Source organism: Pan paniscus, chromosome 2 (assembly GCF_029289425.2).
Source record: "Pan paniscus chromosome 2, NHGRI_mPanPan1-v2.0_pri, whole genome shotgun sequence".
Lineage (NCBI taxonomy): Eukaryota > Metazoa > Chordata > Mammalia > Primates > Hominidae > Pan > Pan paniscus.
The window spans coordinates 194582325-194606171 of NC_085926.1; the positions used below are offsets into that span (position 1 = coordinate 194582325).

The following is a 23847-nucleotide window of genomic DNA, read 5'->3' on the forward strand; positions in this document are numbered from 1 at the left end:
GCCGGGGCTGCAGGCAGCTGGGAACCGCCGGCGCTAGGCGCGCGCACCCAGCACTCGGTCCCAGCCGATAAATCTGGGGCAGCGCGCGGTAGGAGCTGCGGGCGGCCAGGCCCCTTCCTGCGTCCGCACCTGGCCCCGCGCGCCCCTCTCGGGCGTCCGGCTTCCGGCGTCCTGGCGGCTCGGGTGGCGGCGGTTCGGGCGGCCGCCTGGCTGCTCCTCGGGGCGGCGACCGGGCTCACGCGCGGGCCCACCGGGGCCTTCACCGCCGCGCGCTCTGACGCCGGTAAGGGGGGCGGGGCTGCGGAGTGCGGGCGGGGCTTGGGGGCCAGAGCGTGGGAGCGGTCCCGGCTCCCGGGCCTCTCGGCGGGTTGCGGGGATGTGGGGACCCGGCGCGGGACCTAGATCAGTAGGGCGAGCCGGAGGAGGTCAGACACTAGAGCCGTGTGCCCTCCTTCCCTCCCGTGCGCTTTGCTCTGCGGCGGATCCCGGGTCTCCGGGAGAGTCGGGCTCGGGCCCTGCGGTTCCCAGGCTGGACTGGCCGCCCTGTTACTAAAGTTCTGAGAAGGAAAGTCAGCCGTCAAGCGTCTTGGGATGCTCTTGAGCTGCACGAAGCTTCTGATCACCAAGGGGCCAGGCAAGGCCTTAGCGCCCTGTGAGGCCTGAGAATCCCCAAACTGAATATAGGACTCCGTGGCAAACTGCTAGTTGTTCGTGCAAGTAGTAGTTGGCAAGCTGCTTGTACTACTGAGACGGGCAAGTGCGGGAATAATTACAATAAAGGGTAAGGTTTGATGAGAGGAAAGCACAAACCCGACGAGTTTCTCCATCTGTAAAATGAGGATGTTTCTGTCATCCTTGGTATCATTTAGATCCATTTAGTATCTCTCCATCAGTGCAGTTATGCTTGTGTGTTTACATATTGGGTTTTCAAGTTTATCTAAACAAAGGATTATGAGGCCAAGAAGATTTTTTTTTTTTGAGATGGAGTCTCACTCTGTTGCCAGGCTGGAGTGCAATGGCGCGATCTCGGCTCACTGCAACCTCCGCCTTTTCCAAGTTCAAGCAATTCTTCTGCTTCAGCCTCCCAAGTAGCTGGGATTATTACAGGTGCCCGCCACCATGCCCAGCTAATTTTTTGTATTTTTAGTAGAGACGGGGTTTCGCCATATTGGTCAAGCTGGTCTTGAACTCCTGACCTCAGGTGGTCCACCCTCCTCAGCCTCCCAAAGTGCCAGGATTACAGGTGTGAACCACCATGCTCGGCCAGAAGAATTTTTAAACAGTTGGATTTGGTAATCTGTAGAGGCTTCCAACATTAGCATTTTATAATTGAAAAGGGGTCAAAATTAGCGGGGCGTGATGGCGTGCCCCTGTAGTCCCAGCTACTCAGGGGGCTAAGGCAGGAGAATCGCTTGAACTAGGGAGGCGGAGGTTGCAGTGAGCCGAGATCGCGCCATTGCACTCCAGCCTGGGTGACAGAGGGAGACTCTGTCTCAAAAAAAAAAAAAAAAGGAAAAAAGAGTCAATTTCCAGAGCCAGTTCACCACTACCAAAGTAATAGTTAAGAGGAAAAATGTTGAAGGTAAATTCACATCCAACAAATTCGTTTTAAAAATGGTACTTTTGCCTTTAAAATCATGACATTCTAGTATTTGCTGTACTATTTGTAAATTAGCCTTTCTCCGGTCCCAATGATCAACTGCTGTCTGGTGTACATACCAATAGAATTTAAGCCTGTTCATAATTTTTCTTCTAATTTAATTTATAATTGGATAGCAGTCCTCACTTCCCACCCTACCCCCATTAAAATTAAACAGGATGAAGAAAAATCTGGATTTGTGCTGGGCACAGTGGCTCACACCTGAAATTCTAACACATTGGGAGGCTGAGGTGGAAGGATTGCTTGAGGCCAAGAGTTCAAGACCAGCCTGGAAAACATAGCAAGACCCTGTCTCTACAAAAAAATTTAAAAGTAGCCAGGTGTGGTGGCGTGGGCCTATAATCCTAGCTACTTGGGAGGCCGATGTGGGAGGATTGCTTGAGCTCAGAAGTTCAAGGCTGCAGTGAGCTGTGATCATGCCACTGCATTCCAGCTTGTGTGACAGAGTAAGGCCCTGTCTCTCTTTTTTTTTTTTTTTTTTATTTGAGACGGAGTCTTGCTCTCTTGCCAGGCTAGTGCAGTGGCGCAATCTCGGCTTATTGCAACCTTCACCTCCCAGGTTCAAGCGATTCTCCTGCCTCAGCCTCCCAAGTAGCAGGAACTACAGGTGCACACCACGACGCCCGGCTAATTTTTTGTATTTTAGTAAAGACGGGGTTTCACCATGTTGGCCGGGTTGGTCTTAAACTGTTGACCTTGTGATCTGCCTGCCTCGCCCTCCCAAAGTGCTGGGATTACAGGCATGAGTCACTGCACCCAGGCTATTTGTTCTTTTTTTTAGGCTGGGCGCTGTGGCCCATGCCTGTAATCCCAGCATTTTGGAAGGCCAGGGTGGGCAGATCACCAGGTCAGGAGATCGAGACCAGCCTGGCCAACGTGGTGAAACTCCATCTCTACTAAAAATACAAGAATTAGCCAGGCGTGGTGGCGCGTGCCTGTAGTCCCAGCTACTCTGGAGGCTGAGGCAGGAGAATTGCTTGAACCCGGGAGGCAGAGGTTGCAGTGAGCCAAGATCGTGCAACTGCAGTGCAGCCTGGCAACAGAGTGAGACTCCATCTCAAAAAATAAATAAATAAATAAATAAATAAAAATAAAAAAAGAACAAATAAAAATCTGGATTGGTACAAGATACATATGGAATTTGGGGATTTGTTTATTTAGGAAAAGATCATATGCTTCTCCAAAGCAAATACAATTTCTTTTTTGAGGGCTGGAGATTTTTCAGTGAAATGTAACTAGACAAATTCTAAAAGAGCTGTAACACTAAAATTTCATTCAATTTTAGTGTTGAAAGTGGAAGTATCTTAGGCTTTAAAAATCAGGCAAACCTTTCATCTAATCGGTCACGTAGTTAGTTGTATGACCCAGGGCCATTTACTAATGCTTTAGAAGTTCAAGTTTCCTCCTGCAAACAAATGGCAGTGATTTTGCTTATTTTGCTATAGATCGTGAAAGTTAAAACACATATGAAAGCACCAAGTAGAGGATCTAGCATGTTAGATATTATTTAACCAGTTATTTTTTTCTATTCTTTTTTCATTCCTTCAAATAGTTTCACCTTCACATCATTTTTCTTAATGCATCTTTTCAGAAATACATCTAATGGATTCAGCAATATTCAATCATAATAACAGGATTATGTAAATAGTATATAGTTTTCTGTATGTGTTTGGGGTTTGTTTGTTTGTTTGTTTTGAGACAAGGTCTGGCTTTGTCACCCAGGCTGGAGTGCAGTGGTGCAATCTCTGCTCACTGCAGCCTCCCTCTGCCTCCTGGCCTCAAGCCATGCTCCCACCTCAGCCTCCTAAGTAGCTAATTTTTGTATTTTTCTTAATGGAGATGGAGTCTTGCTATGTTGTCCGGGCTTGTGTGTGTTTTTTAAATGTTCTTCCCACAGATTTACAGCTTTTGAAATGGGACAAAGTTCCATAGCAAATGCCTGGCAGAGTTGCTGGTCAATAGTAACTGAATTTTCAGTTTTAAGATGCTTACATTGAGTAATAGTTTTCTTTTTTTGTGTTTAGAGACAAGGTCTCTCTCTGTCACCCAGGCTTGAGTGCAGTGGTGTAATCATAGCTCACTGAAGCCCCCATCCCCTGGGTTCAAGCAATCCTCCCACCTCAAGTGCGAGCTGGCACACCTGGCTCAGAGTAACAGCTTGAATGTCTGGAATCTGGATGAAGTCAGTATACTGAGATTTGTGCTTATTCTAAGTTTACAGTGGAACCCGTTGAACCTTTACGTGCCTCCAGCTTTGCTTTTTTTTTTTTTTTTTAAACCTTCCAGCACCTCCACAAGGCATAAATGTACCATTTTCCTGGTTTTGTAGGCATGGATGTTAGAATATAGAAGTTGCCAGTATGTATCTATCTGATACACAGTTTCAGTGAACAAGGATTAAAATGGAGATTTCCTGTCTCTTTAGCCATCCTGTTCCTTTTTGGCATCTTGGGATCACCTGAATAAAGTAATATTAATAACAAACACTTACATAGAACACTTAATATGTATTCTTACTACTGTTCTAAGTGCTTCTACTTACATTAAACTCTTACGACAGCTAGTAGAGAGTTAAACTATCTTGCCCAAAGTTAACACAGCTGTTAAGTTACAGACTGGGATTTGAAATCAGGCAATCTAACTCCAGAGTCACTGTTCTTAACCACAGTGCTATATTGGAAGTAGATTTTTATATATATTTCAAATTGCTTAAATTTTAAAAGTTTTTGTTTTTAGGTTGGTTAGATTTTCTAGGCAAGTAAAGCCTACTAAAATAACTCTTTTATAATTATTTAAATATTATTTTATTCAGTGCTTTTGTTTTTAAAAAAAAATCTTTTGGTTCTTATAGGCATAAGGGCCATGTGTTCTGAAATTATTTTGAGGCAAGAAGTTTTGAAAGATGGCTTCCACAGGTAAGTTGCCCATTGATTTCTATTTCTATTAAAATAACGTTTCATATAATTGAGAGCAAAAAATTGATGGTTGAAATTTGTATAAATTGAAAAATCAGGCCAGATGCGGTGGCTCTCATCTGTAATCCCAACACTTTGGGAGGCCGAGGCAGGCGGATCACAAGGTCAGGAGTTTGATACCAGCCTGGCCAACATAGTGAAACTCTGTCTCTACTAAAAATACAAAAATTAGTTGGGCATGATGGTACACACACCTGTAGTCCCAGCTACTTCAGAGGCTGAGGCAGGAGAATCACTTGAACCCGGGAGGTGGAGATTGTGGTGAGCCGAGGTCATGCCACTGCACTCCAGCCTGGGCAACAGAGTGAGACTCTGTCTCAAAAAAAAAAGAAAAAAGAAAAATCACTTGCTTCCTCAAAGTTACTCAGTGATGGCATATGTGGTTCACACTTTGAAATAATGATTAACTGAGTGGAGCAAAGAAGAAAACAAGTATGTATTGTTTACCACGTACAGTTGTCCCTTGGTATCTGAGGGGCTTGGTTCCTCCTGGACCTTCCCTGAGGACACCAAAGTCCTCAGATGCTCAAGTTCCCTATATCAAATGGCATAGTACTTGTATAGAACCTACACACACCCTCTCATATACAGAGGTTGTTATATATATACAACTAGTGCCTATATGTACAATATTCCATTTAATCTTCACAGTGGCATGAGATAGATGATTTTTTCTTATTTTTCAGATGAGGGAGGTAGAGCTCAAACAATTTAAATAATTTGGTAGAAATTAGGGTGGTAGAGCTCTGACTCTAGCTTAGTACTATTATACTTCAAAGCCATCTCAAGTGCTATGATACACTACTCTAAATCACTGTGTCTTACTACAGTTGATTCTAAATGACCAAGCTGTTTCCAAAAAAGAAATTATCTTCAAAAGATGAATATTTGCCCATATTGAAGATCTTTAAAAGTCTGGTAAAAAGGTGTGGAAACTGTTCCTTAAGAAAACTTGCCCAAACTGAAGCTTCGCAAGGTGATTATTTTGAAATGATTCTCAGATACTTGATATGTAAATTCTGATTCATTTATTTTTTTAAAATTTTTTTATGTTGGGCGCGGTGGCTCATGCCTGTAATCCCAGCACTTTGGGAGGTCGAGGACCCCGGATCACGAGGTCGGGAGTTCGAGACCAGCCTGGCAAACACGGTGAAACCCCGTCTCTACTAAAAATACAAAACATTAGCCAGGCGTGGTGGCGGGCACCTGTAATCCCAGCTACTCAGGAGGCTGAGGCAGTAGAATCGCTTGAACCCGGGAGGCAGAGGTTGCAGTGAGCCGAGATTATGCCACCGCACTTCAGCCTGGCAACAGAGCGAGGCAAGACTCCGTCTGAAAAAAAAAAAAAAGGGGGAAGGGTATAGTTATTTCACCATGAAGTATATTTGTGTTAGGCTTTTTGTAGATAGCTTTTTATGAGTTGAGGACTTAATCTTAAGTTTCTAGTTTCCTGAGAGTTTTCTTTCATGATTGGGTGTTAAATTTTGTCAGATACCTTTTCTTCCTCTGTTTTGAGAGGATCATACAATTTTTATATTTTATTCTGTTAATATGATGAAGTACATTGATGTTTCCAGTGGTGAACCTACTCCTTGGTCATGCGATATTATCTTCTTGAAATATATCTGGATCTGTTTTGCTAATAACTTGCTTAGTATTTTTACTTGTATGTTCATGAAGGCTACTGGCCCATGACTCTGTTGTGATGCCTTATTCTGGTTTCACTGTCCGGGTATTCTTGGCCTTATAAAATAGTTTGGGAAACATTTTCTTCTCTAGTTTCTGCTTGTGTAGCATTGGTATTATTTATTCCTTTAATGTTTAATAGAATTTAACAATGAAGCTCTGTTTTTGTGTGTGTGTGCTACATTTAGGATTGTTCTTGATGCTCTTGATAATTTCTTGATGAATTGGATGAATTGACCCTTTTATCTTTGTGTAATGTCTGTCTTTATGACTGACAATATTCCTTGTCCCGAAGTCACCTTATTCTAATATTAATATAGCCATCCCATATTTATTATTAATATTTGCATATCTTTTTTATCCTTTTACTTTTATCGTCTTTATCTTCAGTGTGTTTCCTGTAGATAGCATATAGTTCAGGGTGGCCAATTTTTTTCTTTCCAAATCCCAAGACCTTGTGAAAGGAGTTGCTGTTTTATCCATCTGTCAGTCTCTGCATTCTAATTGGAGTGATTACACCATTTATTTTTAATGTAAATATTAATATGGTTGGTCTGGTTTAAATCTGTCTAGCTACTTTTTTATCTATTTGTTTTTCTCTTTGTTGCATCTAGTCTTCTCCTTTTTTTCTTGCCTTATTTTGGGTAAATTGAGTATTTATTTTTTATTTTTTTATTATTATACTTTAAGTTCTAGGGTACATGTGTACAATGTGCAGGTTTGTTACATATGTATATGTGTGCCATGTTGGTGTGCTGCACCCATTAACTCGTCATTTAGCATTAGGTTAAATTGAGTACTTATTAAGCATTCTATTTTATCTCAATTTTTGGATGATTAGCTATACCTCTCTGTTTTTAATTTGTTGCTTTAGGGTTTACAATGTGCAATCGTTACCTATCACAGTCTACCTTCAAATAATTTTATTCCATGTCACAGATACTGTTTTATCAGGATAGCTTCATCTCCTTCTCTTTTCTATGCTGTTGTTATCACATATTTTACTTTATTTTTTACTTCTGTTATGAACCCCACAATATATTGTTAGTGGTTTTTCTTTAAGCAGTCACTTTTCACATTATTTATTTTAATTGTGATAAAATACCCATAACATAAAATTTACAATTTTAACTTTTTTTTTTTTTGGTATGGGGTCTCGCTCTGTTGCCAGGCTGGAGTGCGTGGCGTGATCTCGGCTCACTGCAACTTCCGACTCCCTGGTTCAAGTGATTCTTCTGCCTCAGCCTCCCGATTACAGGCGCCCGCCACCACACCCAGCTAATTTTTGTATTTTTAGTAGAGACAGGATTTCACCATGTTGGCCAGGCTAGTTTCCATCTCCTGACCTCGTGATCCGCCTGCTTCGGCCTCCCGAAGTGTGGGGATTACAGGCGTGAGCCACTGCGCCCGGCCTAATTTTAACGACTTGTAAGTGCGCAATTCAGTGGCATCAAGTACATTCACGTTATTGTGCTACCGTCACCACCATTCATTTATGGAACTCTTCGTTTGGTACAACTGAAACTCCTTGCCTATTGAGCAATAACTACTCCTTCCTCCTCCTCCCAGCTCCTGGCAACCAGCATGCTTGTCTCTGTGAATTTGACTCCTCTGGGTACCTCATATAAGTGGAATCATATAATGTTTGTGAAGCTTATTTCACATAGCATGATGTTCTCACAGTTCCTTCATGTTTTAGGGTATGTGAGAATTTCCCTTCTTTTTAAAGCTGAGTAAGATTCCATTGTATGTTTGTACCACATTTTGCTTATTTGTTCATTGTTGATGGGCACTTTGGTTGCTCCTGCCTTTTGGCTGTTGCAAATAATGCTGTTGTGAACAGGATTTATGGTTGTCTCCTAAATGCCTGCTTCATATTCCCAGAAGTGGAATTGCTGGATCATGTCATAATTCTATTGTAATTTTTTGAGAAATTGTCATAGAGTTTTCTGTAGTGGCCACATCATTTTACATTCCCACCAGCGATGCTCAAGGGCTCCAATTTGTCTAGCAATCATATTTGAAAGCAATTAAAACATGAGAAAGAAGTCTTTTATATTCCCCCACATACTTGTCATTTCTGATCTCTTCTTTCTTATAGATTTATGTTTCTATCTAGTATCATTTACTTTCTGTCATTTCTTGCAGTGACAAATTCTCTTAGTTTGTGTTTGTCTGAATCTTTATTTTGCCTTTATTTTTGAAGGATTTTCCTCCTGGATATAAAATTCTAGATCAACAGCCTCTTTTCTTTTAGTACTTTAAATAAGTTGCTCCATTATCTTCTAGCTTATTCTTATCTTTGTTAATCTCTCCATCATTATTGATAGCTTTTAAGATTGTTTTCCATTGACCGGATAATAATGTGCCTTGATGTGATTTTCTTTGTATTTATCCTGCTTAGGGTTGGTTGGCTTCTTGGATTTGTAGACTTATGATTTTATGAAATTCAGAAAGTGTTCAGCCATTATATCTTCATTTTTTTTCTGTTACATTCTCTTCTCTTTTTTAGGAACTCCAAATATATGTATACTAGACTACTTGATATTGTTTAAAGGCCATGGAGGCGGTTCCTTTTTTCTCCCTGGTCTTTTTTCCTCTCTGTGCTTCAGTGTGGATAGTTTCTGTTGCTCTGTCTCCAAGTCACTGATCTTTTCTTCTTCAGCATCTAATGGCTTTTAATTACATCTGGGTAAGTTTTTATTTCGGAAATTATATTCTTCATCTCTTAAAGTTGCATTTAGTTTTTAAAAAAATATCTTCTCTCTCTCTCTCTTTTTTTTTTCTTGAGACAGGGTCTTGTCTCTGTCCCCCAAGCTGGAATATAATGGCGCTATCAGAGCTCACTGCAGCCTCGACCTCCTGGGCTCAAAAGATTCTCCTACCACACCCTCCCTTGTAGTTGGGACTATAGGCACACATCACCATGTCTGGCTAATTTTTTAATTATTTTAGAGACAGGGGTCTCTCCATATTGCTTAGGCTGGTCTCAAACTCCTGGCTTCAAATGATCCTCCTGCATCATTTGAATCCCAGCCTCCCAAAGTGCTGGGATTACAGGCATGAGCCACCATCCCCAGCCTATTTTTTCTTTTTTCTTTTTTTTTAGATGGGGATTTGCTCTGTCACCCAGGCTGGAGTACAGGGGCATGATCTTGGTTCACTGCACCCTCCACCTCCCAGGCTCAAAAGATTCTCCTGCCTCAGCCTCCTGAGTAGCTAGACCACAGGCATGTGCCACCATGCCCGGCTAAATTTTGTATTTTTGGTAGAGACTAGGTCTCACTGTGTTACCCAGGCTGGTCTCGAATTCCTGAGCTCAGGCAGTCCACCTGCCTCAGCCTTCCAAAGTGCTAGGATTATAGGCATGAGCCACCATGCCTGCCCTCTGGCCTGTTTTTTTCTGTGTAAATATCCAGTTGTTTCAGTGCCATTTGTTGAAAAGACTATCCTTTTCCCATTAAATTACGTTGGTACCTTTATTGAAAATTGTGTGAATGTTATTGGATTCCATTCCTTTTCATTGATCTTTGTCTATTTTTACAATAATGCTATAGTGGCTTATGACATGAATTATGAAAGATCTAATGGATGATTCTGACATGTTATAAATATTTCATTTGACCTTATAATCTACTTTTGGAAAATGAATTTTGAAATACAGTGTTTTCACTAGTAGGAATACAGTGTTATGTTATCTCATTTAACAGTTGAATGAAGAGATTTACTTTCAATGTACTTGTCTTACAGAGACATTTTAATCAAAGTGAAGTTTGGGGAAAGCATTGAGGACTTGCATACCTGCCGTCTCTTAATTAAACAGGACATTCCTGCAGGACTTTATGTGGATCCGTATGAGTTGGCTTCATTACGAGAGAGAAACATAACAGAGGTACAGTTATTAGGGGATTTTTTGGGAGAGAAATTAATTTAGGGGTGCTGTAGTTTGGATTAAGGAAAAATAGTAGGTTTTCTTTTCATTTTGTTAAAGTGTATAAAGTGACATTTTTAGAGATAGACTGGGCATAGTCTTTGACAAGTGAGTGACTCTTGTCAGGAATAAGCCAACTAAACTGAGCTAGTTAAATGCTTTTTAAGGTGGTTCATAGTTCAGTGACTAAGAAAATTATCTGGGTGTATGTGTATGTCTTGAGAAAATTAATGATTAATAAATAGTGCCTCAACAGTAACTTTGTTAATGAGAATGACATATACCCCAACATCTGGGTAAGTTTGATATGTGAGGAGAAGAAACTAATATTTAATAGATGTCTATATGCCAGATATCTTCATTTTCTTTTAAAAAGAAAGATCGTGTCCTGCACCCTTTACATAAATTAATCTTTATAACAACCCTGGAGGTGGAATCTCCATTTTATATATAGGGAAACTGAGGGCTGGGCGCAGCGTCTTACGCTTGTAATCCCAGCACTTTGGGAGGCCAAGGCAGGCAGATTGCCTGAGCTTGGGAATTCGAAACCAGCCTGGGCAACATGGCGAAACCCTTTTTCTACAAAAATACAAAAATTAGCCAGGTGTGGTGGTGGGCGCCTGTAATCCCAGCTACTTGGGAGGCTGAGGCAGGAGAATCACTTGAACCTGGGAGGCGCAGGTTGCAGTGAGCCAAGATCGCATCATTGCACTCCAGCCTGGGTGACAGAATGAGACTTTGTCTCAAAGAAAAAAGAAACTGAGGCACAAAGAGGCCAAGTAACTTATCCAAAATCACATAGATAATTGGAAGAGCCAATAAATGGATCCAAGATTGTCTAGTTGTAATGTTGTTGCCCTTGCTGGACCTGAATCTTACCCCGCAGTTAGAAAAGTTTCCCCAACTTTGGTAAGAATTCCTTGGGGGCACTTTTGTACAGAGTATTGCCTTCCAGGGAAATCCTGATTCAGTAGGTCTAGATTGGGCCCCAAAATCTGGTTTGAAGAACCCAGATGATTTCTTCTTTTTTTTTTTTTAATTATTGTGGGTACGCAGTAGGTATATGTAACCTAGGTGATTTCTGTTAAGAAATTTTGGGAGACACTGTCTTAGTTAATAAGATTATAATCTACTTACGAATTTTTAAAACTGTAAAATAGATGCATCTGTAGTTATTCATGATGGCAGTTTATTTCTAATCGTGGTTTAGGCCAGTTTCTTTATCCATTTATTTTATTTTAATTGTTTTTGAATAAGTAATTACATTCTCATGGGTTCATTGAGTAGATATAAAAAGGTATGCAATGATAACATTCTGCCTGTGTCAACCACTAATCAGCAAGTGTATTCTCAGTTTTTTGTGTATGTATGACAGTTTACATACACATACAATTATGGAAGGACCTCATTTTTTTTTAATTTAATTTTTTTTTTTTTTTTGAGACCAGAGTCTCTGTTGCCTAGGCTGGAGTGCGGTGGCACGATCTTGGCTCACTGAAACCTCTGCCTCCCAGGTTCAAGTTCTCCTGCCTCAGCCTCCCGAGTAGCTAGGATTACAGGTGCATGCCACCATGCCTGGCTAATTTTTGTATTTTTAGTAGAGGTGGGGTTTCACAATGTTGGCCTGGCTGATCTCGAACTCCTGACCTCAGGTTATCTGCCCACCTTGGCCTCACAAAGTGCTGGGATTACAGGTGTGAGCCACCGGCCAGAAGGATCTCATTTCTTTTCTTCAATGAATTATGAATTCTAAATGAGGCTATTCAAATTTAAAATAATAGATTTCAAATTTCAACACAGTTTTTGGCTTGTAAGGATATGGGTTGGAATCATATTTAAATCTACTTAATAAAATCACTTACCGTGTTCTAAGAAAATCAAAGTTTTTTGGATGGGGCTTACCCAAAAATTCATATCTTTGGATGGGGATGAGATTTGGATGTTTGAAGGTTGACTGTTAGAAGAAAAGGGTACAGGTAGAGAGTGCCATTATAGATTGATTAACAAGTTTATCTTGATCTTGATTTTCTGCTTTCTAATCTTCTAATCCATAATTATAAGCCTTGTAAGTGTATTTACTTCTTTATTTTGGAAACTTCTAGAAAAACAGATGTTACATTTGTGACATTTAAATATATGGAATTTGATGCCTGACATATTCCTTCTGCCTAGTTGAGATTGTGGCCCAATTCCTCGTACAGAGAAACTTTGTTATGCTAAGTGTTATTATATAATAAGTGTAACTGGGTAGAAGGAATTTATATGTAGGGACTGATTGATGCTTGTATACCTGGATTAATGTCTTGACTCTGCTCCAGGAAATAAAATTTTTGGCTGCAGCAAATGGAACTCTGGGCCCAGATTAAATGAGTGGTGTGCCAGCAAAATGCTTTGTAAGGAGTTTGTGATGGTTTGTGAATAATTTGAAAATAAATGCAAGCCTTAAGTAGGTTCACCAAGGATAAGGCAGATCAAATAAACCTCATTTCACTTTTTTAGGTAGGGTTATTAAACATATTTTTTCATCAGAAGTCTCTTAGATTCTTTGAAAGCAGTATAATGTTAGATTGAAACGTATAAAATTGCTGTTTTGTGGGTCAAAACGGAAACACTTTTTGAAACCGTAAGTTTTACTCAAAGTATGTAGTATTAAGGCTTCTGCTTCTGGTCAAGTGGAGAACAGGTAACAGATTTAGTCTCTCACTTGAAACAAGCAAGAAATAGACAAAATATATGAAATAATGAAAAAAGTCATTGAATATCAGGCAATGAAGGGCAGAGATATCCGAGAGAAGGGAAGTAAGTAAGGTGAGCCCTACTGTCATCCAGCTTATTTCCTTGAGAATATTTTCAGGCTTAATCCAGGGAGGAGAAACTCAAGCAGAGCGTAGTGGACTTTTTGAGTTGAGGAGATAAAGTTGAGATGCTGGGCAGGCCAAGGTCACTAGAATTCACAGGACGGTGTACCAGAGGGGAGAGAACGTCATAGAGGCAGAACTGCAGAAATAACAGAAGGTTCCTTTCAAGTATGTAGCTGAGTATTTATCAGTGTGTATATGTTAGGAAACTACCTGATGCCAGGGAAAGAACCATCTGACAAAATGAGCGGTAACAGTGTCTGGTACTCACACAGTCCCAGCAACCAGACTGAGAAAAGCCTTATAATTTCTTGAACAATGGAAAAACAGAGAACTTTTACTCAGTAGCAGGGAATACTTAGCCACAAACTGAACATTGCTTTAGTCCTGCATAACAAATCTTAAAAACAAAACCTTAAAAAAATATCAAACTGTTTCTAAGTAACTTATCTGCATCCCAAACAAAGCTCAAGAATATGTATAGGAATACAGACATATCCAGCAAGATCAAATTAGCAATTTCTTGACTGTAATAATAAATTAGCAGCTAAGCAAGGATGGGGGGAAAAATGACCTATAATGAGGAGGTGAATCAATCAGTTAAAACCAATCCAGAATTGACCCAGATGTTAGAATTAACATCATCTCTACTAAAAATACAAAAAATTAGCCAGGCATGGTGGCGTGTGTCTATAGTCTCAGCTACTTGGGAGGCTGAGGTGGAAGGATTGCTTGAGCCTAGATGGTTGAGACTTCAGTGAGCCATGATCATGCCACTGCACTCCAGCCAGGGTGACAGAGTGAGACCTTTTCTTAAAAAGAGAAAATAAGAGGCTAAGTAAAAAAAAGAATAGGCAGCTCATACCTATTATCCCAGCTCTTTGGGAGGATGAGGCAGGAGAATCACTTGAGCCCAGGAGGTCAAGGCTGCAGTGCACCCTGATTGTGCCACTGCACTCCAGCCTGGGTGACAGAGTGAGAGTCCGTCTCAAAAAATAAAATAAAATAGTAGTACATATAAAGCATAGTGAGATAAGGCTGCCAAAAAGCTAATGCAAGTTTTGCCTAAAGAGGATAATATTGCTACTATACTCTATGAGTACTTCAAATGCAGCTAATGTGATGAATGATTTGGAAACCATGTCATGAGAACCCAGGAGAACTGTGAACATTTCCCTTGTCAGGAGAAGACTTCATGGCGGCAGCTATGGTTGCCTTCTGATAATTGAAGGATCCCTAGTGGAATAAGGAACAAATTTATTGCAGACATTGTAAGCAAGAACAACTGGTAAATGTTATAGGCTAGTACATACAGTTTCTACTCATGAAAAAGAAATAACCTTGTAACAGTAGATAGATCGAGATGACTTATAGTAATGAGCTTCCTTCCAGTCACTGAAGGTATTCAAGCAGTGGCGGTATACCTGAAAAATACCTTTGTTGGGACAGTGGTTTAATTTTATTACTTCCAAAGTCCCTTATGACTCATGAGATGATATAATTCCTTGACTTTTGCTAATGAGTTCTGTTCCTGCTGTGACTAACTGAAAAGGAACAACATGTAAAGAAAACATAGCACTTGGTGTCACTGTCAGAGGAAAGTTAGGATGCTTGATGTGATGGGAAGGAGTTAATGCTGTTTGTTTCTCTGAGTTATACCAGGGTTTTGCATGGACAATCTAAAGAGAAGTTGTGTGTGTGTGTACATCCATACATATACACATAGGTCGCGTATATAATGCCTGTGTGTGTATGTGGATATATGTGAGTGTGTGTACATAAATATGTATGTATATGTGGATATATGTGTAATAAATAAATATACATGTTATAACTTAGGTCTAATTTCTGCCACATGTACATTTTCACTTTTGGTGTAGAATACTATACTTTTCTATAAAATAGTTTTTACCACATTATTTTAAGCAATCATTTACTATTTTTTCCATTAACTGTTTATACCGTCTCTAGAAAGAGTGCTGACCTTTGCTTTGACTTCCTGGCCGCAGTGCTCTTACTCACGGCCATCTCACTTGCTTCTCTGAAGAACAGGAAATTGTCAGAATGATACCAATCATTTTAACTCAATACAGGTTTAACCTTTTGTCACAGTTTTTGTACTTATTGAATAATGCTATATTCACAAAATTTCTCTGTCTTAGGTACCTATTTTGTCACCTAAGGAAAGACTAATAAGAAAATATTACAGGCATAATTTTTATTATGGGGAAATTTGGTACCCTAGAATATAATTTCCCCAGTTTTTTTTTAGTAAGCAGACTTTTATTAAGCATAAATTGGTCTTGTGTTTTTCTCCTTAAAATTGAGGATGGAAGGGGAATGGAAATTGTTTATAAAAGGGGCAAATTTGACACTGCTGTGTATCTGTATATAGTCTTCTGGTTTTAACTTTTTAAAAATCTTCCTCATTCATTTCTTCTTGATTAATATTTATTTTCTTTTTGAACAGGCAGTGATGGTTTCAGAAAATTTTGATATAGAGGCCCCTAACTATTTGTCCAAGGAGTCTGAAGTTCTCATTTATGCCAGACGAGATTCACAGTGCATTGACTGTTTTCAAGCCTTTTTGCCTGTGCACTGCCGCTATCATCGGCCGCACAGTGAAGATGGAGAAGCCTCGATTGTGGTCAATAACCCAGATTTGTTGATGTTTTGTGACCAAGGTGAGGGCTGCAAGTGTTTTCTAAGGGTTGAAACATCAGAATAAAGGTATGGTGGCAAGTCCTCCTTCTGCTAGGCTGGCTGGCAAGGCTCTATGTCTTGACCTAGGTGGTAGTTACAAGGGTATTTGCCTTATAATAATTCACTAAACTATGTATTTGAGTAGATTTTTATGTGTGTGCTTTAATTTACAATCAAAAAGTTAAAAAGAAACATGCATCTGCCATCCCTGTCCTTGACTGCGCTGCCCCAACTGTCATCTCCTTCCCTCTAAGACGAACCCACCATCCTGACTGTTAAATACTTCCTTATGTTTCTTTATATGTTTATCATCCAGATGGGCATTCCAAGACACTATACCAAGACTAAGGTCTTGTCCATTTATAAAAATCTATTATTTCCATTAAGTCTCTTAATGTACAGGTTTCTCTCTATCCCTTTCCTTTCTTCAACACTGATCTGTTGAAAGAACCTGGGCCATTTGACCTGTAGTTGGTCATAGCTGGGGTTTTGCTAATTGGACTCATGTTCCTCATACTTCTTTATTTACTGGAAATTGGCAGCTGGCTCCAGAAGAATGATCAGATTCCGGTTTGATTCCTTTGACAAAACTATAGGTAGTGCTGTGTTCTCTTCTCAGTAGCCATTTAATATTAGTAGGCATGTACTATGTGTTTCTTTTTGCAGCCATTGGTCCACATTACCCCTCTGTTGCTTTTTGTTTCTTCTTATCAGTATTGCAGGACTCTGTGGCTTTTGATGTTTTGTTTCTACTTGCATGTATTTTGATGTTTGGGAAGATATTTTATCGCCTAGTTTTGTTGCAGATTTTGTCTGTGAGTTTTTAATTTTGCTGCATAATTGTCGTTTCTGTTTTTATGTGGGAATGGGTAAATTAAAAAATTAGCTTTTGCTGCCCGGCGAGGTGGCTCACGCCTGTAACCCCAGCACTTTGGGAGGCCGAGGCGGGTGGATCATGAGTTCAGGAGTTCGAGACCAGCCTGACAAACATGGTGAAACCCCGTCTCTACTAAAAATACAAAAAATTAGCTGGGCGAGGTGGCGGGCGTCTGTAATCCCAGCTACTTGGGAGGCGGAGGCAGGAGAATCATTTGAACCCAGGAGGCGGAGGTTGCAGTGAGCCAAGATTACACCACTGCACTCTAGCCTGGGTGACAGAGCGAGACTGCGTCTCAAAAAAAAATAAAATTAAATTAAAAAAAGCTTTTGCAGTTTGCAGTCTTCTCAAGATGTTTTCTTTCTTTCTTTCTTATTTTTTTTTTTTTTGAGGCGGAATCTCGCTCTGTTGCCCAGGTTGGAGTGCAGTGGCGCAATCTCAGCTTACCACAGTCTCCGCCTCTCCTGCCTCAGCCTCCTGAGTAGCTGGGACTACAGGCATGCGCCACCATGCCTGGCTAATTTTTGTATTTTTAGTAGAGACGGAGTTTCACTATGTTGGCCAGGCTAGTCTCGAACTCCTGACCTCGTGATCCACCCGCCTCGGCCTCCCAAAGTGCTGGGATTACAGGCGTGAGCCACAGCACCTGGCCAAGACATTTTCTTTAGTTTACGAAGCCCCTTTCAGTTTTTGGTTCTTTGTGTCTTCAAATTTGGGTTGATTTAGAATGTTTATAAAAGTTAGTAGCACTGGGGCCAGGTGCAGTGTATCACACCTGTAATCCCAGCACTTTGGGAGACCAAGGCAGGCGGATCAGTTGAGGTCAGGAGTTCGAAACCAGCCTAGACAACATGGTGAAACCCTGTCTCTACTAAAAATATAAAAATTAGCCAGGTGTGGTGGTATGCACCTGCAATCCCAGCTACTCGGGAGGCTGAGGCACGGGAATCGCTTGAACCTGGGAGGCGGAGGTTTCAGTGAGCTGAGATCGCGCCACTGCAGTCCAGCCTGGGAGACAGAGCAAGACTGTCTCAAAAAAAAAAAAAAAAAAGTTAGTAGCGCTGTTACTAAAAACCAACAGATGGGAAGTTTTTAATACTACATTTGTTACCGTCATACCTTTCATGACGAGAAAATTAAAAACGTTCAATTATATTACCTTTGTTCATCCAACCTTGTTTTCTGTTTCTATTAAAGGTACCTCTTAGCATAAATAAAGTTTGAAAAAGTTCCTCTCCTGAGAGAACTGGATTCTGGTATTCTGTCTTTTTGTCTGAATGCTCTTTTATGGGTGTGTTTCATATGGAAATTTATTGAGTTTTGCACTTACGATATGTTCACTTTTCTGAGTGATGCTTCAAAAATAAGTTTACATTAAATTTTTAAGAGCAGCCCCAAATTTGAGTACAATGAGATTCATTAAGAAGTCATGTTCGGCCAGGCGTAGTGGCTCACGCCTGTAATCCCAACACTTTGGGAAACTGAGGTGGGTGGATCACGAGGTCAGGAGTTCAAGACCATCCTGGCCAAGATGGTGAAACCCGATCTCTACTAAAAATACAAAAATTAGCTGGGTGCAATGGCAGGCACCTGTAATCCCAGCTACTCTGGAGGCTGAGGCAGGAGAATCGCTTGAACCCAGATGGTGGAGGTTGCAGTGAGCCGAGATTGCACCACAGCACTCCAGCCTGGGTGACAGAGTGAGACTCTGTCTCAAAAAAAAAAAAAAAAAAGAAGTCATGTTCAACTTTTGCGATTTTCTAATTTCTTAGGCATTCACATAGAAAAGGATGCTAAAATAACAGAATGTGATAGATGGGTCCAGATCATATACATAATGTATTAAAATGTTTGACAACTTCTGTCTATTGAGGTTTAATACAAGCCTAGCTTTCAGTCCAAATACAGGTTTTCTGACATCATTTTCCACCACTTTTCTCAGAGTTCCCGATTTTGAAATGCTGGGCTCACTCAGAAGTGGCAGCCCCTTGTGCTTTGGAGAATGAGGATATCTGCCAATGGAACAAGATGAAGTATAAATCAGTAAGCTAATGTTTTATGTTGTTTTTTAGATCATGTGCCTCATTTAAAGCTCTTTCTGTAATGTTCCTGCCACATTTAAGAGATTAGCTTTTTTTTTTTTTTTTTTAGGCGGAGTCTCGCTCTGTCACCCAGGCTGGAGTGCAGTGGCACAATCTCGGCTCACTGCCGCCTCCGCCTACCAGGTTCAAGTGATTCTCCTGCCTCAGCCTCCCAAGTAGCTGGGATTCTAGGTGCCCGCCACCACACCCAGCTAATTTTTGTATTTTTGGTAGAGGCAGGGTTTCACCCTGTTGGCCAGGCTGGTCTCAAACTCTTGACTTTAGGTGATCCGCCTATCTTGGCCTCCCAGAGTGCTGGGATTACAGGCGTGAGCCACCGTGCCCAGCTGGGATTAGCATTTTCTAATATAGAAAGCTGTTTTTTCTTACAGCAAAGGGTTACTACAAAGCACTGCTGTTTTTTGTTGGGGAACTTTCATTGAACATACAGTTGGGAAGATGGATGACTCTGCAATCTTATGCAGTGTAGAGTTGTTTTTGAGTAGGTTGCCATTGCCATATGGTACCTGAAAATTTTTCTCAAACTCTAAAATACATCTGGAGACCTGCATTTGATTGATTATGTCAATGAAGAGTATGCTTAGTGTTTATGATTTATTGATTTAGCAAATTAGTGTGTATTGCTACAAGATAAGTAGTGACCCTTTTAAAACATTTTGAATTCAGTTGTCCTTATTTATTTATTTATTTTTTTGAGACAGAGTCTCGCTCTGTTGCCCAGGCTGGAGTGCAGTGGTGCAATCTTGGCTCACTGCAACCTCCGCCTCCCTGTTCAATCAGTTCTCCTGTCTCAGCCTCCCGAGTAGCTGGGACTATAGGCGCCTGCCACCATGCCCAGCTAATTTTTGTATTTTTAGTAGAGACGGGGTTTCACCTTGTTGGTCAGGCTGGTCTCAAACTCCTGACCTCAGGTGATCCACCCCCGTCAGCCTCCCAAAGTGCTGGGATTACAGGCGTGAGCCACCACACCTGACCTCAGTTGTCTTTAAAATTCTGTAACTTGCCATAAGAGGTCATAATTTAACACCTTAAATATAGCTTTTAACTATATGTATATATTGTATATGTATGTATATATATATATATTTTTTTTTGAGACGGAGTCTCGCTCTGTTGCCCAGGCTGGAGTGCAGTGGCACGATCTCGGCTTACCACAACCTCCGCCTCCCGGGTTCAAGTCATTCTCCTGCCTCAGCCTCCTGAGTAGCTGGGACTATAGGCACGCGCCACCATGCCCGGCTAATTTTTGTATTTTTAGTAGAGACAGGGTTTCACTGTGTTGGCCAGGCTGGTCTCAAACTCCTGACCTCATGATCCGCCTGCCTCAGCCTCCCAAATTGCTGGGATTACAGGCATGAGCCACCGCACCCGGCCAACTTTATATATATTTCATCTTCATATATACCAGAAAAATAGGTGGCCATTACTAAGGTGGTATTCCATCCCAAGGATTGTTGAAGATGTCATTTTTTTGAATGACAGTTTTCAGATAGCACTTTGTTGCAGATTGGGTTGGTTACTTGTATTTTTTGGGGTGTGAAATCATAATTCAGGTATTTACAAAAAGAAAAAGTATTCCCAAGTTACATACATTTTAATGTTTTTTAAAACTTATTTTTAAAGTATAAACTTTCCCAGTGTTTTTCATTGAACTTTATCTTCAAAACCAAATAGAAAATAGAAACTGAGTTGAATGTAGGAGCTTTTCCATTGCTAGTCATAGTAAAGGCCACATCCAGCTGTACAATATGGGAATAACAAGGCTTTAAAAGCTATCTGGGGAGAGAAAGGCAAATGGGAATGAAAGAATAATTTAGTTTTTTGTTGTTTTAATGTTTTTCCTCTAAGTCTTCAATTTAGAGAGAATTCTGTATTCTAATTTGAAACATGGTAAGAAGAAGTAAATGTTTATATTGATTACAGAGGTGACACTGGGATATAGCTTTTCTTAAAATAATATACTTTATGTAAAAAGCAGAAAAATCAGAACTAATGAGATTTAACAAATTATTGTGGGAATTGAGTCTGATTCTGTAACATTAAATGAAATGTTAGATTCAAAAGTCATTCAAACCAATAATATTGCATGTAGTGTAGCACTGGCTGAAATATATTTAAAAGAAAAAGGAAATAAAAATATCCAATTAAAAATCAAAGAAATAGTGGTCTCACCTTATGACATGCATTTTATTTTACTATTTTTATTTATTTATTTATTTATTTGAGACAGAGTCTTCCTCTGTCTCCCAGGCTGGAGTACAGTGGCGCGATCTCAGCTCACTGCAAACCTGCACCTCCCGGGTTCAAGTGATTGTTCTGCCTTAGCCTCCCTAGTAGCTGGGACTACAGGCACCTGCCACCACACCTGGCTAATTTTTGTATTTTTAGTAGAGATGGTTTAGTAGAGATGTTGGCCAGGCTGGTTTTGAACTCCTGACCTCAAGCGATCTGCCCGCCTTGGCCTCCCGAAGTGCTGGGATTACAGGCATGAGCCACCACACCGGGCCCATGACATGCATTTTCAATGTCTAACTTCTCTCTCTCTCTCCGTAGGTATATAAGAATGTGATTCTACAAGTTCCAGTGGGACTGACTGTACATACCTCTCTAGTATGTTCTGTGACTCTGCTCATTACAATCCTGTGCTCTACATTGATCCTTGTAGCAGTTTTCAAATATGGCCATTTTTCCCTATAAGTTTTATGTAGTTAAATGCTTCCTAGAAACCTAAATAAGATCTATTAATTTCTGACGAGAGGTGTTCTTCTAGAATTAATTACTTTTATCTTTTGTCTTCATTTGTGGCCAAAATTATGTTTACTAGAGGAAATTTGGGATCATTCTCAGCTAATTCCAAAATGTAGTGCTCTATTTCATGGATCCTTGGTAATCCTCAAGCATCAAATGCCATAAGGGGAAACTTAATTCTGCTAAATTAATGTTTATTTTGTGAGAAGTGACTTTATCTTCATTTGGGGTAGAAAAATTATTTCTTTATGTAGTAGAGACAAATTATTCTCATTTTGCGAATACTTTCAATTTAAGCTACAAATTGAGAAAACCGTTATAAATAAGAATAAAATAGGCCAGGCGCAGTGGCTCACACCTGTAATCCCAGCACTTTGGGAGGCCGAGGTGGGCGGATCACCAGAGGTCAAGAGTTTGAGACCAGCTTGGTGAAACCCTGTCTCTACTAAAAATACAAAAATTAGCTGGGGCTGGTGGTGCGCATCTGTAGTCCCAGCTAATTGGAAGGGTGAGGCGGGAGGATCGCTTGAACCTGGGAGGCAGAGGTTCCAGAGGCCAAGATCGCACCACTGCACTCCAGCCTGGGCGACAGAACGAGACCCTTTCTCCAAAGGAAAAACAAAAAAGAAGAATAAAATAATTGGGATGAAAATCATGTTTATTTAAATAGTAATGTCATGAGACTATTAAAGATGTGCCAGAGTTTCAATGAAAATCATTAAAGTAGGACGGCTAAGAAATTAATATTAATATCAAAATTATTGATAATCTTAAATTATTGATTATTCCTTAACGCACTCCATTCTTTTACATTTTATCATGTTTCTTTCGAATATATGAATTGGCAAAGAACTTGATGAAACTGAGTACTAAGATTTGGTACAGAGTATGTCAGGAAGACAACTCAGATTGCCATTTTAAATAAAGTTGTACATGAACAATAATTGGAATCATCAGGTAATTTTTTTAAACAAAGGTTCTTCATTTACTGTTATGATTGGAAAAAAATTAGAAAATAAAGTAAGTGCCATAGGCTAATTAAAAAATAAAACCTTGGCTGGGCGCGGTGGCTCACGCCTGTCATCCCAGCACTTTGGGAGGCCGAGACGGGCAGATCACGAGGTCAGGAGATTGAGACCATCCTGGCTAACACGGTGAAACCCCGTCTCTACTAAAAATACAAAAACATTAGCCGGGTATGGTGGTGCATACCTGTAGTCCCAGCTACTCGGGAGGCTGAGGCAGGAGAATGGCATGAACCCGGAAGGCAGAGCTTGCAGTGAGCCGAGATCGCGCCACTGCACTCCAGCCTGGGCGACAGAGTGAGACTCTGTCTCAAAAAAAAATAAAAATAAAAATAAGTAAATAAAACCTTAGGGCAAGCATGTTCCAAAACAGAAGACATCAAACCAGGGTGTGTTGGCATTATTTGTTTTCTGTAGAGTATTGAGATGTGATAAACCTTTGTATATGCCATCACTGCTCCATTTCCTAAAGTATTTTGGTGTTTTCATGGGACTACATCTTGTATAATTTGACATGTATGACCTGACTAGTCCTAACAGTTCTTTTTAAACGTGTATTTGAGACTTAAATATTGGAAAAGGCAACCCAGTGCCATAAAGCAGAAACAGTGACCTTTAAAATGACTAAAATTTCAACCCAGTATAGTTTCATACCTATTTCATGCTTTCTCGTAAGAAAGAATTTCATGTTTTAGAAACATTTCTTTCACTATGGGATTAATAATGTGACACTGAAATGGAATTATATATGTCAGCTACAATTCAGGCATTGTTTTGGGATATGGTTAGATTGACAGGCAACGTTTTGGAATATGGTTAGACGGGGAGGGAACACGGTAGTGTTTAACATCTTAAGAGTATGTGGGGGTATGTGTATACAGAATGTTTTTGTTTTTGCTCATCACAACCAGGTTTCATCAGTATTTAAAATATTTAAGATTGTGGCTTGGAATGTGGTTCAGCCATTTACTCACTTATACAAATATTCAGAAGGGTAATAAAAATGTGAATGAAGAAAACTTTGATATAACTCTTCTTGCCTGGATAAATGGTTGCAGATGACATCACTTTTAGTATAACAGAACACTTCTGGTTTTGTTTGTATTATCTTGTAAACATGGCCAACATAGTGAATCCCCATCTCTACTAAAAATACAAAAAATTAGCCGGGAGTGGTGGCATGCGGCTGTAATCCCAGCTACTCGGGAGGCCGAGGCAGCAGAATCACTTGAACCCGGGAGGCAGAGGTTGCAGTGAGCTGAGATCGTACCACTGCACTCCA

General features: G+C 40.3%; 1 protein-coding gene and 1 pseudogene across 2 annotated transcripts; one reads left to right on the forward strand and one right to left on the reverse strand.

Annotated features, from left to right (window-relative positions):
* The first annotated feature begins 2 nt into the window (after positions 1 to 2).
* On the forward strand, positions 3 to 23587 carry PIGX (phosphatidylinositol glycan anchor biosynthesis class X). Of its 2 annotated transcripts, none has more exons than XM_003806427.5 (6): positions 3 to 283; positions 4512 to 4575; positions 10072 to 10213; positions 15581 to 15794; positions 18633 to 18733; positions 21346 to 23587. In XM_003806427.5, exons 2-6 carry the CDS (start codon positions 4523 to 4525, stop codon positions 21487 to 21489), a joined length of 654 nt encoding a protein of 217 aa, XP_003806475.1. In that variant the 5' UTR covers positions 3 to 283; positions 4512 to 4522; the 3' UTR covers positions 21490 to 23587. The 2 variants fall into 2 exon arrangements, with proteins under 2 accessions (XP_003806475.1, XP_008951758.1); XM_008953510.4 differs by lacking the exon at positions 3 to 283 and adding an exon at positions 318 to 781.
* On the reverse strand, positions 2872 to 2926 carry LOC112439434 (U7 small nuclear RNA; annotated as a pseudogene).
* Positions 23588 to 23847: the final 260 nt, after the last annotated feature.

What these genes read in the sequence shown, in the direction of transcription:
- PIGX (XM_003806427.5), top strand. Translation starts at nt 4,523, where the DNA reads ATGTGTTCTGAAATTATTTTGAGGCAAGAAGTTTTGAAAGATGGCTTC. An exon ending in GAGAGAGAAACATAACAGAG is followed by an intron (nt 10,214 to 15,580) that starts GTACAGTTATTA and finishes CTTTTTGAACAG; the next exon opens with GCAGTGATGGTTTCAGAAAA. An exon ending in GTTGATGTTTTGTGACCAAG is followed by an intron (nt 15,795 to 18,632) that starts GTGAGGGCTGCA and finishes CACTTTTCTCAG; the next exon opens with AGTTCCCGATTTTGAAATGC.